Raw genomic sequence first — 17,426 nt, 5'->3', positions numbered from 1 at the left:
GAAGTGAAACAATAGGAGGCAAAACTTAAAATGTTGATGGTACAAATGGAAATGTTTTACACATTCATCGAGAGTGTGTTCCCTTTAGAGCAGAAGAGGGGAGAAATTATTAGTTTATGACCATATACTATCTCTGCTAGTTAGTGATGGTAAGAGCCTTGGTCTTCTGTTGGAACCATTGGTGTCCATGTATGTTGCGACCGCTCGTTACTCTACAGACTCAGTGAACCTGACGTTTAATAATTTCTATTGTTTAATGGTCACAGTTGAAGCACATAATATAAAAGAATATTTACACAGATAGTTTAAAATTAAAGAAAACAAAAAAAGGTTTTTGACAACACTCGCACATACCCAACAGTTGCTACGACCCTATAAGCATGCTCCCAAAAAGTAGCAAACACACATGTAAAAAAAAGCCACATTTAAAATTAAAAAGGGAGTAAAGTGCATGTATGACAGACATCCCTGTACAGACATTTCTGATAGACTGCAGAGAAGCTTCACTTGCCAGTCACAGGCACACTCCTAAAAAGTGTACAAAGAGATCAACTTTAAAAAAAAATGTACACAAAATTATGGTAAAATTGTGCTACACAGTCCCAATCACACACACAAACCAGATATAAAAAAATGTAGTTCCTAAAATGTCAACTCTCACAATGAAGACCTTTAAACCCCAAAAGAGCAGAAAACTCACAAATATACAGTCTGCCTTTAACCCCTAACCTAACCTACCATTTCTCCCACAGTAATACATACATTAAAAAAGAGTGGTGTCTGACCTGTTAGAGGATGTGAGGAGACTTCAGGCTCATTGAGCAGTGAAGTTAAAATTGTTTCTGATTGAGGAGAACATTCTAGAAACCCAGAGCGTGATGTTTGTGCAGGTCAGATTTGGTCGAGGTAACATGTAAGAAATGGGGGGAAAAAAAGTCTCTTCTCTTTACCTTTTGCCTTAATAAACTGGTATGTGTGTGGGAGAGTACTACTCTGTGATATCTGTGCTTCAACCTGAGAGCTTTTAAACCAAATCTTAAGTCAGTGTGCTGATGTTGGGCAGAGCTGTCGGATTGTACCAGAAGAAGAGCTGCATCACTTTCTCTCCAGCATAACTACCAAATATTGATGAACAGACATGAGAGTAGAAGAGGGAAAGAGAGGCTACATTCCAGCTAACATCAGGTTAAGACTTCAATCAACCAACAGTAATCAAGTAAATGTCACCAGCAATGATGTAAAGTGTGTGTGGAGGCTCAGGCCATTTGAAACAAGTTTGGGTGATTGTTTTTGCTGCTTTTCTCATTGTTTCATACCGTCATAGCCTTGTCACTTTTCTTGCCGGTATCATAGATTTCAAAGAGGCTCTTGGTGGAATTGCAGGGAACGTACGGAAACTACCAAACACATTCTTTAAGGCAGGAGGCATTGGTCTGTTTTGCTGAATAAATCCAACATATGCACTTCATTTACATTTCTAACATTACTGGGTACACATTCCCCTTTCTCTCTCTTTCACTCTCTCACAGACGCACAGACACACACACAGACAGACAGAGGTGAGGATTACATGGTGTGGTACAGGGTACTAACAGTTCTTTTCTTAAGCCGCCTAAGAGGGTGAGTCCTTCCATATTGCTGCCTTGTGGTCATAAGTGTTGGCCCAGGCGAATGCAGAGAATCCTGGCCAGAGTTTGGGACTTTTCCTTTCTGTGGGCTCTGATTAGATGCAAGAGAGACTCCTGGTGAGGATTCTTTAGCTTCAGAAAGCCCCTCTGCATTAACATCGAGGACTTCTGGCTGTTGGCTGGCTGAGGAAGGACAGTTGTGGACCCGCTGCTTCTTGGATTCATCATTGACTGCGTGGGCTGGAGGCTGAGCTGAGGGTGGAGCTACAGCGGAGCGGCTGAATTCACTCAGGTCGTTGGCAAGCAGCTCCAAGCATCCCAGTTTGGCCAGAGAAGCTGACCGCTTCATGAGGGATGGAGGGGTCAGCCCTGCCTGGCGGATCTTGGCTTCTACCTCTCTAACCCTCTTCTGGATACTGCTGGCTCGCTTCTGAGTGGTCCTAAATTCCTGGTCCACTCGCCAGGCCTTACAGCCACCACCCATGCTCACCTGCTGCAGGAAGGCACCTAGCTCACACAAAGTCTCCCACGTCTCCCTCATGATAATGTCGCTGTGGGGTCCCTCAGTGGAATAGTCCCAGTCTGTGCCTGATTCATGCTCCGTTACACCCTCTAAACACAGGAAGTTCACAGAGGCAAAGGGAGACTGGGCAGAGTAGTGGAAAGGAGAAGAGGTAGAGAGAAATCTGGTATCAGCAGGTGGGACTTTTTGTCCTTTTGGGGTTTTGCTCACTACTGACACCTGTGAGCAAACTGATGCATCCTGGGGATTCGGCGTTGTTGAAGGTTGGGCACTGTGCGACCGCCGCTGAGAGGAGGAGTTATTACCAGAGAGGGACGGTGGTGATGAAGAGGGTGAAGGCGCTTCATGCTCTTGTTTCATTTTTTGCTCCAGCTGTTGTGTGACACGCCGCACAGACCCTCGAGTCCAGTCACTATAGAGACGAGGTGGAGCTGCCTCCTCCTCCTCTTTGTTTTTCGCTTCCTCTTTTACACTCTCAGCTTCCTTATGTGATAAAAGATGTCTGTCCTCCTTTTCCTGTTTCAGCTTCCTCACTTCCTGGTCCTGAAGGGCTTGAGGTTCTGGTTGGCTGAGAGGGACAAGAGGAGAAGGCTGCGAGGGCTTCAGCCCTGTGACCTGCACAGGGACATGGATTTCCTACAGAGAAAAGAAAGAATGCATTGAACATATTTATGTTTAAATGGAAAATGAATAGTTGTAAATACATCTATACAATTATACAGAAGACATTGAAGTAGAGATGTAACAAATATCTGTCATGAGGTATTCTTCTGATGTGACCTCAAGGGGGCAACACTTGAATTCAAAAATTCAAAAAGGTCTACAGTAATCTGAGACAAAATTTAACTTCTGTGGGTTAAATAAAATTCCAAATTCACATTTTTTATTATTTAAACATGGTAACAAAAGTTTTTTTTTATTTGCAGTGTGCTACAAGCTGTAATTACCTTTCTTTTCTCCTCTTCCTTTCCCTCACTTGTGGAAACCTCCTGCAGCGGCGTGTGATGTTCTTTGCCACAACTTTTTGTTGTGGGTGCCTGCTGCACTACAGCACAGTGACTTTTACCATCTTGACTCATTCCCTTGAACTTTTCCCTGGCACTGAAAAAGTTAATGTGATCTGCACTGTGACCAAACAGCATCACATTGTCATGTGGAATGGCACTGTGATAGAAATCATTAGTGGAGGGAGGATGTGCTGCTAAACTGTCCAAAGAAGGGCCACAGGTCTGCTGACAGGGGGGTCCAGCAGCCTGCTGTGTGCTTGGTGCTTGTGTTGTTATGGGCTCTTGCACTGGTTTTATCGCAGGCTGGGAGCAGGACAACAATTGAGGTTTGACAACCTTGTCTGTGCATGCTATAATTGAGGACGGTGCCGGAGATGGGGGGAGATGGTGAAGGGAAGGAGGTGGGTGAGGCTGGTCCACCGAAACACTTTGTGCAACAGTCACCACATCAGTCTTTTGAGGCTCAGGCACCACAGTGGCAGCCCTTGGCTGGGAGCGAGGAGGGGGTGAGGACTGCTCCTCAGAGTCACATAAGCCATTAGAAACAGGACATACAGAAGACACAGAACCAGCTATGGATTCAGAACAATGGGGTTCCAGTCGGCTGCTCTGCCCTACAGCAGGACAAGAAGGAGCTTCAAGTGTTTGAGCTTCAGCACTACGTGATACAGCTGCTACTCTCTCAAAGGATGAAAAGCTGAGCTGACTGGACTGGATACCAGTATCAGGCTGGCTAGTGGAGTGTGATGCTTTGCCAGTGCTAGTAGAAGTTGCCAGTGATTCCAGCAGTTCTTTCACAGAGGGACCAGGTGTGCCACTGGCCTGGTTATGTGGGTCTGAGCGACCAAGGCTGTGGGGCTGGGCGTAGGATTTAGACAGTGGCTCATGGTGCTCAGAGAGATCACTGTCAGAGTGGGAACGCCACAGTTTGTTGTGCCTCTGCTTACTGCAGAAAGAGTAAACAGAAAAGATTTTAAAATGTATTCATGCTGCTCCTTTCCAACAATGACATGCACAATTTGCATCACTCATGATAGGCGCAACACTTACATCAAATATTCTTGTGTGTGAATGTGTACCTGGCCAGGAGTATGCCCTGATACTCCTCCAGCTGTCTCATAAAAGAGGGGTTGGGTTTGGTCACAGCTCGACGCTCTTTGACGTAATCGAAGGCTTTTTTCAAATCCCAGCCGCACTCCTTCATGGCATATGCAATCACTGTGGCTGCGGAGCGGCTTATACCCATTTTACAGTGCACCAGGCACTTGGACCCAGCTTGCCTATGTAGATACAAAGAACCAAGCAACAATATTATACGATTATTGTCAGTAACGTAAAAAGGACTAATTTGCACAAGATGAGAAATTTACTTTGCTCTTGATATAAACTTGTAGGTGTCGTTCCAATAGGCCAGGAGGTCAGTGGCCTCCTCATCATAAACACGGATGTTATGGTACTCAAACACACCAGGGAAGAAGTTATCAATCTCCCTCGTTACATTCAGGATGTACTGCACCCTGGATAACAAGGAGTAGAACACAAAAATCCATGTATGTATGTAAAGACTTTAGTACAGTGTGTACTTTACAGTGCAGTAGGTTTCATTATTTGTTGTCCATCCTTACCCGCTCTTCTGCAACTCCTCCAAATTGGAAGCATTCCACTCAGATCCCTGTAGGAAACAAAAGCAATCCTCAGACTTGTTCAGAGACTTCCACTCAGCCTTCTTATAATGCTTAAATCCTGTGGCAAGACATGCCAGTGTGCACTCCAAACCAAACAGTGGCAAAGCACCTTAACATTTACAGGAACTTAGAACACAAGACAATTGTCATACATCAAGCCAACTAAACTTCCAAGTTTTGTTGCCAGATGCAGATCTAAAGATTTTCCAGTCAACCTACCAAGAACACGTGATCGAAGATCTCTGTAGGACTGTCCATCTGGCCAAGAATGATAATCATCTCATTGTCGATGAACTCCTTGAACTCTCGGAGGTTGCATGTCATGTGCATTTCAAGTTCTGTTCGGATCTGCAAGAATTGTGTTTCTTCTTAGTAAAATACTAATAACTGATGCATCTGTCTGAAGCATCTTTAATCCCAACTTTTAATGAGCTCACCTCTTTGCAAGTGACATTCTCAAGATCTTTCTGCATCATGATCTCCCTCAAACTGGTTTTGATTTGGCGCTCGGTCAGCTCTCTTTCTGTGGGTCTGCAGAAGCAACACATGAAATTCAGTACACAGATCAGATACAAATCGGATACTGTCAGACATTTAGGGCAGATTTCTGATGAAACCATTTGATGGCACTACAGCAATAGGAGTTTTACCTTTGGACTTCATCTTTAGGCTTTGAATAAATAATCATCTCATTGTGTAGGAAAATAAGAGAAAACATAGGACGGGAGAGAACATAAAATACTTACACATCAGAGAAGAGCACTGGAGAATCGGCACGGTGTGACTGCACGTCCTGCATGGCATTCCACTCGTTGATGCGGGTCTGGTCCGAGGAGATCCTGCTCTGATAGTAGCTGACCCATGTGAGGAACAAGCTGCCTGGGAAGTAGTTGTGACAACGGGCCACCTCACATGCTTTATGGAGTGACTGCAGTGCTGACCTGTGATAGAGAGATTAGATGCAGATTATGACAAAAAAAACTTTTAAATAAATCAGATAATAAAACCAACAATTCAGATAAATACACAGACACCCCTTTCTATCATGTGATCACATGATTAATGCAGCGTGACTCACCACATGGCTTGCACAGAAACAGGTTTGAATACATGCACTCTGTTATCGGTTGACACGCTGAAACCCCTGAGAGCAAGAAGAGAGGAAGCACAGAGGAGAGAGATTAAATGAAAAATGTTCTTAGAAATCTGATGTTAAGTGTGTTCTCTGTTAAGCTTCTTACCCATCTCCATCCAGGTGTATCAAAGTGTCGCTCCACAAAGGCAAAACCAGTCCAACAGAACATGAGCTAAAAGACGAAAAAAATCTCTGGTTAAAGCTTTATGCACAGCATTAAATCTGGCAGCCACATGTGAGCTTGTGAGCCACTTCCTCACCTGTCTACAGGACTTATGTCCATTCCCAGCACCACACTCTCCTCTGTGTCCTGACGACCATTGGTTGAAACCACCACCATGTAACGGGTGACCTGAGGATGGGTGCTCTCCAAACGAACAGCCTGGACCAGAAAAACCCAGTTGATTAAATGCAGCCTGGAGGTTGTCAGTAAATTGTATGTGTTTGTGTTACAGTGTGCACCCACCAGTTTGATGTTGTCCTCTGGTCTGAGGAGAGTAAACATGGTCTGTAGATGCTGCTGGATGTCTCCTGGACATGGGACAATAATAAAAGATTAGTATGAAGAACTACAGCTATGAAAAGTTTATTTACCAAAAGCACAACAGCTCTTCACCTTACCTGCATGTTTATTGCGCAGCTGAGAGAAGCGAGATGCAGAAGAAGATGAGGAGCCATTTCCTCGAGGTAAGAAGAGAGCAGCTCCTTTAACTGTCAGGAAACTTTCACTAATACTGCAGAGAGAGAGAGAGAGAGAGAAAAAAAACAAGAAACACGGGTTATTTTTTAAAGAAAGAATCCTACCATGTACTGGCTAAAGTAAAGTGCAGTAAAAGCAAGCACTCTTGCTGCTGCTTGCATTTTAAAGAGAAGTGCAGCATAAAGCAGCAGATTGTGTTTTTCATCATGTAAACATCAGAGTATTGAGCATGAGGGAGCCTAAAAGTAGAACGTCTGGTAATTTAATTGGATGTTTTCTGAGGAAATACCCCTAAACCCCTGAAAAAACATCATATACAAAACAATAAAGAAAAGACTTCATTATGAGCCAAAAACACTTGACAAAACAAAGGAACGCTGGTTCCAATTATGCGCTGGCCTAAGTGGACATGTTCATGAAATGACGCACAGTAACACAGCATTACATTGTTTAATTTAAGCAAACAGTTATAGCAGATAAGTGAACAAGTACCTGGCAGCTTCTGCTAAGCTACTTGGTGCAACCACAGTATGAACAATGGAGTCTTATGTAATGACTTAGGCTGCCTGATGCATTCCATTTATTTTGACAATGCTGCTGTTTTTTGAATTATGGCCCACACCTAGCAAGCTGTACAACAAATACAATCGAGTGCCAGACAAAGGGTTTCTGGTTCAGGGCTTGAGCAGCTGTCATAGCTGTGTGACTAGACTAGTGAAAGCCAATTCATCACAGATTGTCCATGTTTCATGTCACTTCTGGGGTCAATGATAAATGTGAGGCCAAGTTAGGAATGTAGAGCACCAGTAAACTGTATGTATATTCTCTGAAGATTAATAAGGAAACAGAGCAGTAGCAGAGAAGGATAACCCTGGAATGGACAGCAGTAATTACAAAAGTGATAATCATGCAATATGTGGCTTCTGTGAGGTGGATATTTAAATATCAAGTTACATTCTGAGCTTTGAAATTCATGACAACTGACACAAAACACATAAGGCTAGATATAGGTTATAATTAGAGCAACTGCTTTTAAGTGAAAAAGCCTTTAAAGTTCCTTCCAAAGCATCAACAGCAGCATGGATTAGACGACCTGAATTCATTTCCTGGGAGAGAAGACAGCTGCGTTTACAAACACAAGACAAATGTCTTACATGGGTGCCAATAATAAATACAAAAGCAGACACACTGTCTTGACTCGGCTAATCAAACACATGTATTGCCTTTGAATGCAAGCATCCAGCCCAGCATCCAGCCGTCTAAGGTACACCGTGTGCCTGTCGCATGTGCCCCCTCATGATAGCTAAAATAAGGAGGGAACATGAGCAGGTGAGTGAAGCATCTGGCAGATATCTGTCATGGAGCGAAAGAAAGAAACAACCTTCCTGCAGCCACTGTGCTGTCATATCCATCCCAATATACAGAAAAACTTCACACCCTGGTCATTTCACAACACAACAATACTACATAATAAAGTGCAGAATATATATGTGAATGGCTAATCGGATGCAACAATAAACACACGCCCTAATGTTATATTTTGCTCAGAGCATAAACTTACAGCTGATAAATTTCCTCTTGAGAGATCACGGAGTTCTCTGTGAAATGAGGTCTCGTCTTCGCTCCGCAGCAGGCGCAGAAGCACCCGGGCGAGGCGCTCCGAGGGGCGTTCACAACACCGGGAGGCATTGCTGCACCGGTGGCGGTGACGAGGCGCACAGAGGTGGAAGCTAGTCACCGATAGTCGCTGCTTTAATGTGGCCAGGTGGTCACTCTGTACTGCCCGGTAGAAGGTGTGATGTCAAGTCAAACTTTGATTGTTTTTATTTGGAGTCACTTCGTCGCGTATTTAAGGCAAATTTCGTTAAAAGCTGAACATGCGCGGCAGGTTTATATAACGCTAACGGCAAAGGCATTGACACGTTTCTCACATGCTGTTACAAAGCAGGTGTCTCCCAACATCTGCTCAGCGCGACCGTTTCATTTGTATGCAGCAAGCTGCGGTAAATCCTGCAGCTGAAGGGGAGGAGACACACATGGTCCAATCCGTGAAAACGGCAGCCTGGGTAGGACTGTATGGAGGGTCAGCAGTGCCCAAAAAAAGAGAGAGCAGCATGGCAGCCACATGAAAAAATATAAGTGGCCTAATGCAAATGAATCTAATGAGAGCAAAATAAATATAGTTTTTTTGTTTGTTTGTTTGTTTACATTTATAATTATATAAACAAAAGGAAACTAGGTATGTTGTGTGTGTGTGTGGCAATAATGAGGCTACATTCTGGGAGTTAGATCAGGGTTATTCCACACATTCATAATGCAGTTTATATTGATTCATTATTATTATTATTATTAATACGTGGCAGTTAAATATTGACACCATAGATGTTCTTTAAAAACTAAATATTGAATCAGCAGTTACACGTTTGCCATGGTTTGTTCATCATTGTCAAGGCAAACAAAATATATATAAGGTTTTAGATGGCTCATTTCGAGCTTTAGATTTTTTTGTTTCAAACAGCTATGGTTGACCATTTTAGTCAAGTCATGGTTAATCATGAAGTTTTGTGAGCAACACTAGATATGTGGCCTATAGGGAAAACTCTCACCAGAGTCAGCAACACCTGACACCTAAAGTGCTTCCAGCAACAGAACAACAACAACAACACAGCAACGGAAAAAAACATTGTGAAATCAAAAAGGCTGAACTGAAGAGAAACTTGACCTTAGCTTCGGTTACGTTGCTTGTTGATCCCTCGTGGTTTCAATTTATAGGATGGATTACAAACTGAGGGTAACTGTGAGGCCACCACCTGACTTCCAATTCATATCCCATGATAAATAACAACTGCAGTGTGGTGCTTTTACTTTTAGTGACTGGCCTGTGTAATACAGGTGGCGTGACTCCTCAGTTAAGTTGGTTGATCAGCTGATGTCACAGGTTTTTAAATCAGTGACCTTAAAAAAAGGAAATCACAAGTCGACAAACAATGCGTATAACAATATGTAAGATGAAACAGAGACAGCACAGGGAGACAAAAGTTTCACCCCTGAAACTTAAAAAGACACTAACAGCAATCAGCTACTTAATCTGACAGTTACACAATCAACACTTCAGCTTCCTGTTCACTTCACAGCTCTCTTTTCTTGTTACAAGGTTGCTGTCTACAAACACTGTCCCCTTCAGTATCACTTCCATTCCTTTATCTGGCCATAAGAGTTAAGAAAGTGTAAAAATCAATTGTTAAGTCTACAGAATCCAGAGATCTGTGGACGTCTGTCAACCAATATATTTCCTTGTGTGTTATTGAAACCATCTAGGTTCCACCTGACTGTTCTCTCATTTGACTGCTGAAATTCACACCATTCAATGACCAGCAGCGAATGCCAGGATGTGGTTTTTCACAAGCAGACAGACACCAGACACTGCTCTTATCTTTCCACGTACACAAACACAGTCAGTCACCTTAGTGATCACCACGTCACATACTGTATACACTGTAGCACACTACGGTAGGTGCGCACACACACAAACACGTCTGACACACAGACAATCGATAAGGAACTACTGTTACCAGCAGTTATGTTACAGGAATGCACCTGTATCTATTGGCTAAATGTCAGGTTCCTGTGCACCGTCATTTGGACAACCATCTTTATTGATTTATCTATAATATTTATAATATTTAACAGCTTTTCTACTTAAATTCCACTACCTTTGCAAAAATATTTTGCATTCAGCTTGTATAGTTGTTTTATTAATGGCTACTTGTTTCTCTGACACATAAGAGGAAAAAAAACCTTACAAAACATTGGCAGCCAAATTGTTATTTGCGTCAGCCTACACTTTCACAATCAGTGCATCTCAATCAGTGCAACAGGAAGTCACTGTTTGCAATGCTAGGTATGCCAGTTAGCATACCAAACACATTGCATACTGGATTACTTTTTAGTGAATAAAAAGGATTTATTGTGAAGTCTTAGAGGTTTGACAAATACATCTATACATTTTATGCAATTGTGTAGACCGATAAATAAAACCCAATGTCCTCCCCAGTCCCCTTTGTTCCCTCTTCAGAGAATTATGCAGATTATTCAAGATTAGAAATACTCTCAAGTTGTAAAGTCATCTGGCAGTAATGTTGCTGCTCTAGCTGATGTCATCCTCCTGCCAACGTCACTGACTCTAATCAGCTGCACTGCAGTAAGCCTTGCTTACGCAGACCCACACACGCTGCATCACTGAAGTCTTATTCCTGTCTGAATGAAAGTCACTACCTGTGTCAGAGATGAGCTCGGCAGCAGCTGCTGATTTAAATGTCATGACGGGCCCAGATGTCAGCAGGGTGGCTGAAAATACACAACCTGCTCCTAAGATTTCACAGATTTTTTTCAAGACAATTTCTTAGGTGTTTTGTTAAAATTTCTGCTGATGCAAGAAAGCAGGCCAATGCGATAGGGAAATTAAAGACAACAGTAACCAGAGACAACGTGGACCCCATTAGTCTTTCCAATTGTACTTTAACCTCCAACACCAATGCTCCAAACCAGCCTTTAATTGGAGTAGAAAATTGAGTGTTTGTGGTTATTCTGAAGTCAAGGCTTTTACTGCAGACACCGGCATATGTTCCACTTATGATATTTTTTATAGTACAATGAAAAATCATGCAGTAAATGTAAATGTCATTGGTCAAACAATGTTAAGTGTCCAAAACAAAATAGAGCTATAGATGTCAAAAAGACATCTGATCATGTACCTGCCTCAGTGTACATGCACACATGCACACACGCATTCACGCACACACAAACCCCCCTTTATGTGAGTGTAAATTTCACTCCCAGCTGCACAAATACAGGCAGTCCTCTCAGCTGGGTGGCACAGATCTCTAATGACCAGACAGACACTGAGGCGCTGTGACTTTAGGAGTGGTTACCATTCTGCTCCTAGATCAGCAGCTGAGTTCTCCTGACCCACATACCACTCACACAGACACTGCTGCCCTCTAATGGTCAACCAGCAAACCACCATTAATTATCTTGTGGGGATTTCAGGATCTGTTTTTAAAGGCCAAGCATAACAAAAGAGAAGTGTACATATAGAACAAATAAACATTGTAGGAAGTGGAAGGAAATTGCTAATCACTGCAGGACTAAAACCAGAGTGGCTGAGTAGGACAAGAAAAACCAGATTTTCAACAATAGAGCAACAAGGGACGACCTTTGATAATAACAACAAAAGAGCACAGCAGCTCTTTGTCAAGTCACAGGAAAGAAGTCCTGCAGCATCAGACACATTTAGTGATTAATCATTATCTGCTTCAGCAGGAAAAGTTCTTCCCTGTTCATCTAAGTCATGTCAAGTCAGGTCAGAGGTCAGGAGCAGGAGCACAACCAACCCTTTGTTTTCATTTGGTTTTTGGCATGACAGTTCGGGTGTCTTGCTGTCTCTTTAACTACCACTTTTCCGTTCACTTTTGACTAATAAATGAGTTAGAACCAGCCTTGCATCATTTTAAAATGTGGATATCATCAGATGTGAAAACAAGTAATCTCACCTCCTGGGCTGTGAGCGACGGTCATCCTCCCCGCTACCAGACTCCTGTAGAGACAAAACGAGGAGTGAAAAAACATTTAATAGTTCAATATATAACATAATCAAACATAGGTCTCTCTATATCTTTATTTTTAAGCAATTACTGTAATGCTTCAACATGGAAATGAAACAGAACACACAGCAACACCAACCAAAACTTGGAAAAAATAAACAAAAACAAACTATACTACAATGAATGTCCTGTGTATTTCCAAATTCACACAGACTGAAAAACAATAAAAGTAGCATCCAACTCATTAATCAGTACTGCCTGAGTGGAGAGTGCTGTTGCAGAGACAGGAGAGAGAGCAGAGTTCAGCCTCAACTCAATTTACACACTCTCCAGGAAAATGACCTCAGTCTGTTTTTAAGGTGTGGCTGGTCAGGGAATAACACATTCACACACACAAAAACAAGCAGAGGGACACAGACAGAAACAAAGGGAAAAACCTAAATCAACTAATTGCGGAATATGAGGCTTTGCAAAATGAACACTCCAAAGCTAATGCCAGATAAACGACTGACACTTATTTGGTAATGACGGGCACTTATCTTGTTTACACTGTCTGTAGGCTTAACCAGCCTTAATGATATTACCAAAACATTAACAGCTGCACAAAAGGAAGAAGTGGATTACAGGTTGATTATAGAACACAATGAGCACAGACAAAAAGATGAAGTCATGCATGGCTGCTTGTTTGGCCTAACTGAAGGTGGGTAATATGGAAGAAACATCATATCATTTCTTTCTAAACAGCGACAGCACAAAAATGATTCATACTGCCTATGTTGGCTGTGTCCAGTGTTCAATCAGCAGTGCTAATGTTAGCCTAGTTACTCTTGAAGAAAATTCAAAAATAGTCTGAATAGCAGAATTTACTGCCAGGTCTTGTGACACTGTTGTGGATCCAGTTCAATGCAATAACTGTAAGGGGCGGTGCTCAACTTCTCTCCACCACACTATCCAAAGCAGATTTCTGCTGTGACTCGAAAGCACAACAGATATTTAAAACAGATTCTGAGCATTGTTACGCACGTCATGTAGAGTAAGTGGCGATGAAAATGTCCAAAAGTGTTACTGTTTCATTCAGGATGGTCTCTGATTAAAAATACAGTAGAATATACTGTCTATCCCAGCTCAATGTTGTTTGTATCCATGGGTAGCTGACAGAGACCTCAGCTTTATTGACTGTTTTTGTACATGATGGTGACTGTAATCAGCTTACACCTTCACAATCAACACTAGAGTGAAACTAAGGAGGTGCCTTTCTGAAAGAAAATGTATTCATTAATCAAATTAGGCAAAGTTTCAGTTGTGGTTAGGTGCTGTTGTGTCTTTTCGTCTTGTATACCTCGAGACAGGGAAACACAGAGAGATTTTGCATATATGAAAATGCGAGATGTTTCCAAAGCCTATGTAAATATGAAATTTGAACGTGCAGTCTGGATAGGGACCTCCATGTGTTAGAGACAATGTTACGTGCACTCACAAACCAAAAACAAGTATGTGTAGCAAAGAATTTGTAACACCCTCAGCACACGTACTATCAACATAAGGTTCGTGTAAATATGGTGGGGGGAGAACAGCCAGAAGGCCTCTCATAAGAGTCACATCACAAGACAGGAAACCAGACATGTGTCTGTGCAGTTCATTATCACAGTATGTGTGTGGGTTACGACTTTAAAGCATATTTCCACAAGAAAACACATCTTTACCGCCCCTGCTTGTCTCACCCAGCCAAACTACACACTTACATATCTTCTTCTATTACTTCTCCTGCAATGTTGAAAGACTTTCTTGCTCATAACCATATATATATATAGCACAGCATCGGCTACAGTTCCTGAATGGCATGTTTTATATATATATATATATATATATATATATATATATATAGAGCCGATGCTGTGCTGCTTTGCACCACACAATATAAACATTTACACTTCTAGATATTTTCAGTCGTTCTGGATGACAGTCAGAACATATAACATGAAATGTGTGTGTACACAACAAGACAGTTATCATTATGCCTACTCACAAAACCAGTTTTGCTCAGAATACAAAAGGTGTGAAGGACAGGGTCCCTTTTAAGGCCTCAACATCAAGAGATGTGTGTATGACTGACATTCTCAGTCAAAAAATAACTTGATTGAAGTTTGTGTTTTGGGACACAGCCAAGAGCAGAAAAACATTTTCACATATAGTTAAGTCTCCTACTTTATTTTATTGTTCTTCATTTTGTACCTAGTAGTTTGTTAGTTACACTATGATAACAAACTCTTGCCACATGAGTTAATTTGCAAATGTATAAAGTAAACTTTTCTTTGTTCACTGCATAATTAAATGTACTGATTTGTCAATTTAATTAATGTGATTGTTAAAACACACATGGAACTGACAAATGTGTTGGTCCGTCAATAAGTTCGGCCAATGAGACACTGTCCACAGGGAGCGTGTATGTTGCCAAGATTTACAAAGCATATGGAGGAAAAACAGGGCATGGATACTGTGGCTGTATCTACATCACAAATGATCAAGAAGAAAAACATTATGAAATTCAGTAACAGCAGCACTGACACAGGAAGTGTATGCAGTTGTGTACTTCCTCTGTCTGTGTCTGATTGTCTGCTGGGGTTCCCTGCTTCTGTTGAAACCAGACATGCAGAGAGGACAGGACAGGAACACCACCTGCTCCTCTACTTTGCATGGGCACACACTGCGTTCACTACACAAACACAAAGCAACAGACACTGACATACAGACAGGCGGGTAGGTAGAAAACATCCAGACCTGACAGATAAACCAGGACAAAGACACACGTCCACAACGTTTACTTGCCAAAACAGCTCACAACAGGTATACGAGTGTATACCCACGTTCATGCGTGTCACAAGGCGCTTATTACGACGGAAGTGCATGAAATATTTCCTGCTAAGGTGGAATACTGCAACTACAAATCATCAGGTAGCGAACCGTGTAATTTGTAGTTAAGTACACGAATACGAAAGCTTAAAAATTTTACACCACCCTGTCGATGAAAGTTCATCTGCAGTGGGGATTGTAACGTAGCTAACTGTCAGCCGAAACATTGCACAGGCGGCGGAAATGTGCATATAAGCTGTGGTGTACATTCAAACTGAAGAGGAAGCTGTCATTTCCACACAAGCTAACGTAGCAAACAGCAGTCTCCTTTCGGATAGCAATAATAAAATATGTTTTCAGCATATTAATTCAGCAGTCAGTGACTTACAACCGTAATACTGTAGCCGAAAAAGATGGGCAGCTATATTTCACGCATGCGCATGAGCACAAAGGCAAGGCACTTGATGACAGTGAGAAGCCGACAAAAAGACAGCGGAAATGAAGCTTTAAGTCGTCTTTGGTAGCAAAGAGGTTTGGGTTTGGTGTCAGTGGAAGCAATAGAGAAAAGGGAGTTTAAGGGAAGCAGCTCTTACCGAAACGCAAGGGCTGGAGCTGGTGCTGGGGGTCGGTGAACGCTGCACGGTAACCAGCGCCATTCAGCGACCGGGAAGCGAACACCTGAGAGGAAGCGACGGCTGCGAGACGAGCATAATTCTCTCAAGAGGGCGCAACCCCAGCTTAATCTGATTTATCGGTCTTCTCTCGCCTTTCTCCCCGGTTTCTCTCTGAACGTAGGCTGTTTGACTACTCCCCGGCTGTTTCCTCTGTCAGTACCGCCTGCGCATGCGCAACTAGCAAGCCCTTAGCTTGTCAATCCCGATTAACCGTTTGTGTGCTGGAGGTAAACAAAGCAGTTTTAAGTAATGAAAACATAGCTACTTTAGTAGTGACAAAAAAAACTTGACTTAAAAAGTCTTAAAGCTGAAACCAAGCTAAGTAAGATTCCACTGGGTTACTTTACTATCTGTCAGAGTGCCCATTCTGATTAATCTCTTAATATTTTTAATTAGTTGACAGTGTTTGTATAAAAACATAAACCATTTGATACAAGTTTTAACAAAGTCTTTAGAGATATGGGTCTTGCTGCTTTAAGAGTGCTATCAGTGATATAAGAGAAGAAACTTGATGATGTTTATGTACCAGATATGTTCACTACACACTGATGGACGATAACGGCTATATTCTCAGTTTTTCAGAATGATCTGTAAAGATATGTCCTTATATGATTTATTTGCAAATATACATCCATGTCTTGTTTTGACACGTGTGCAAACTCTAACTATTTTTAAGTCTTATTTTAACAGTTTGTATATATATTTGTGCTCCATCTTAAAGCTGTAGAAAATAAGAGAGGTTACAGGCTAGTTGTCAAATGATGATTTTCTGTGCATATAAGCTTTAGTAAAGTAGGTGTCGCGCTGACAGTTCATGAATCCTGAGGAGAACCCTGCCTGTCTGAACTGGTATTGCTTTTCTCACTGCCTCAGGGCGCAGATCAAGGTAAGCAGCCTGTTGCAAACTACACACTCAAATGTGTGTCATAAGTACACATAACCCAGGTAGCAATACTTACATTTACTATCATTGTATCTGTTGTGAAATCTGCCCTCTCTTTTTTTCTACTACTACTACTAATAACCCATTAAAACAGACTGAAATACCAAAAGAAAAATCTCACATGACAGTGAACAGCAGAACTTCTTCTGTCCCTCTGTCAGTCTGAATATCCATTGATTTAGTTACTCCATTATTCATTCTTTCCATCCATTTAAGATTAAGATTAAGATTTACTTTATTAATCCCCGTAGGGAAATTAAGTTGTAGTAGCAGCATATTTCAAAAGCACAATAAATACAATGTTTACAGGGAAAGACATACATACACACACACCTAGCAGCAGACAAATGAACATAAATACACAGTTAATGTAACTAAAAAGCTTGAAGTGCACCTGAGATGATGCATTTGTCCATCGGGCAGCTTTAGTTGTTGTGTTTGTACCAGAGGGATTAACAGTGAGGCCAGAGAGGAGATGAGATGCAGATTACGACAGAGATAATGGTGTTTGGATTTAGAGTCACTCAGAGGAGATTCAAAGCTGCAGCTTTAATCACAGGTGAGCCTTGTGCTCTTTGATCTGATTTAACAGAATGAATTACCACATGGGTCAGAAGAGAGCAGCTGACTAAAACAAATCAAATGAGTTTTGTTGTTGCAACCACAAGCCACACATTT

The 17,426-nt window shown here is 41.8% G+C and overlaps 1 protein-coding gene across 2 annotated transcripts; it reads right to left on the bottom strand.

Moving 5' to 3' along the window:
• Positions 1 to 240: 240 nt before the first annotated feature.
• Positions 241 to 15,958, bottom strand: ssh2b (slingshot protein phosphatase 2b). 2 transcript variants are annotated; one of them, XM_028421207.1, is made up of 15 exons: positions 15,725 to 15,958; positions 12,231 to 12,274; positions 6,600 to 6,712; positions 6,445 to 6,509; positions 6,239 to 6,360; positions 6,085 to 6,150; positions 5,922 to 5,987; positions 5,590 to 5,784; positions 5,281 to 5,374; positions 5,063 to 5,191; positions 4,784 to 4,830; positions 4,529 to 4,675; positions 4,238 to 4,438; positions 3,099 to 4,104; positions 241 to 2,787 (listed from the first exon to the last, which is right to left on the bottom strand). In XM_028421207.1, exons 1-15 carry the CDS (start codon positions 15,785 to 15,787, stop codon positions 1,567 to 1,569), a joined length of 3,579 nt encoding a protein of 1,192 aa, XP_028277008.1. In that variant the 5' UTR covers positions 15,788 to 15,958; the 3' UTR covers positions 241 to 1,566. The 2 variants fall into 2 exon arrangements, with proteins under 2 accessions (XP_028277008.1, XP_028277007.1); XM_028421206.1 differs by lacking the exons at positions 12,231 to 12,274; positions 15,725 to 15,958 and adding an exon at positions 8,240 to 8,674.
• Positions 15,959 to 17,426: the final 1,468 nt, after the last annotated feature.

This window comes from Parambassis ranga, chromosome 14, assembly GCF_900634625.1.
Source record: "Parambassis ranga chromosome 14, fParRan2.1, whole genome shotgun sequence".
Classification (NCBI taxonomy): domain Eukaryota; kingdom Metazoa; phylum Chordata; class Actinopteri; family Ambassidae; genus Parambassis; species Parambassis ranga.
This window is presented reverse-complemented; position numbering and strand designations above follow the sequence as displayed.

Excerpts from the sequence above, each read along its gene's own strand:
- ssh2b (XM_028421206.1), bottom strand. The coding sequence starts at position 8,367 with ATGCCTCCCGGTGTTGTGAACGCCCCTCGGAGCGCCTCGCCCGGGTGC. Across the intron at positions 4,831-5,062 it reads TCTTCGATCACGTGTTCTTG|GGATCTGAGTGGAATGCTTC; the intron begins GTAGGTTGACTG and ends TGTTTCCTACAG. Across the intron at positions 2,788-3,098 it reads AGGAAGAGGAGAAAAGAAAG|GAAATCCATGTCCCTGTGCA; the intron begins GTAATTACAGCT and ends TTTTCTCTGTAG.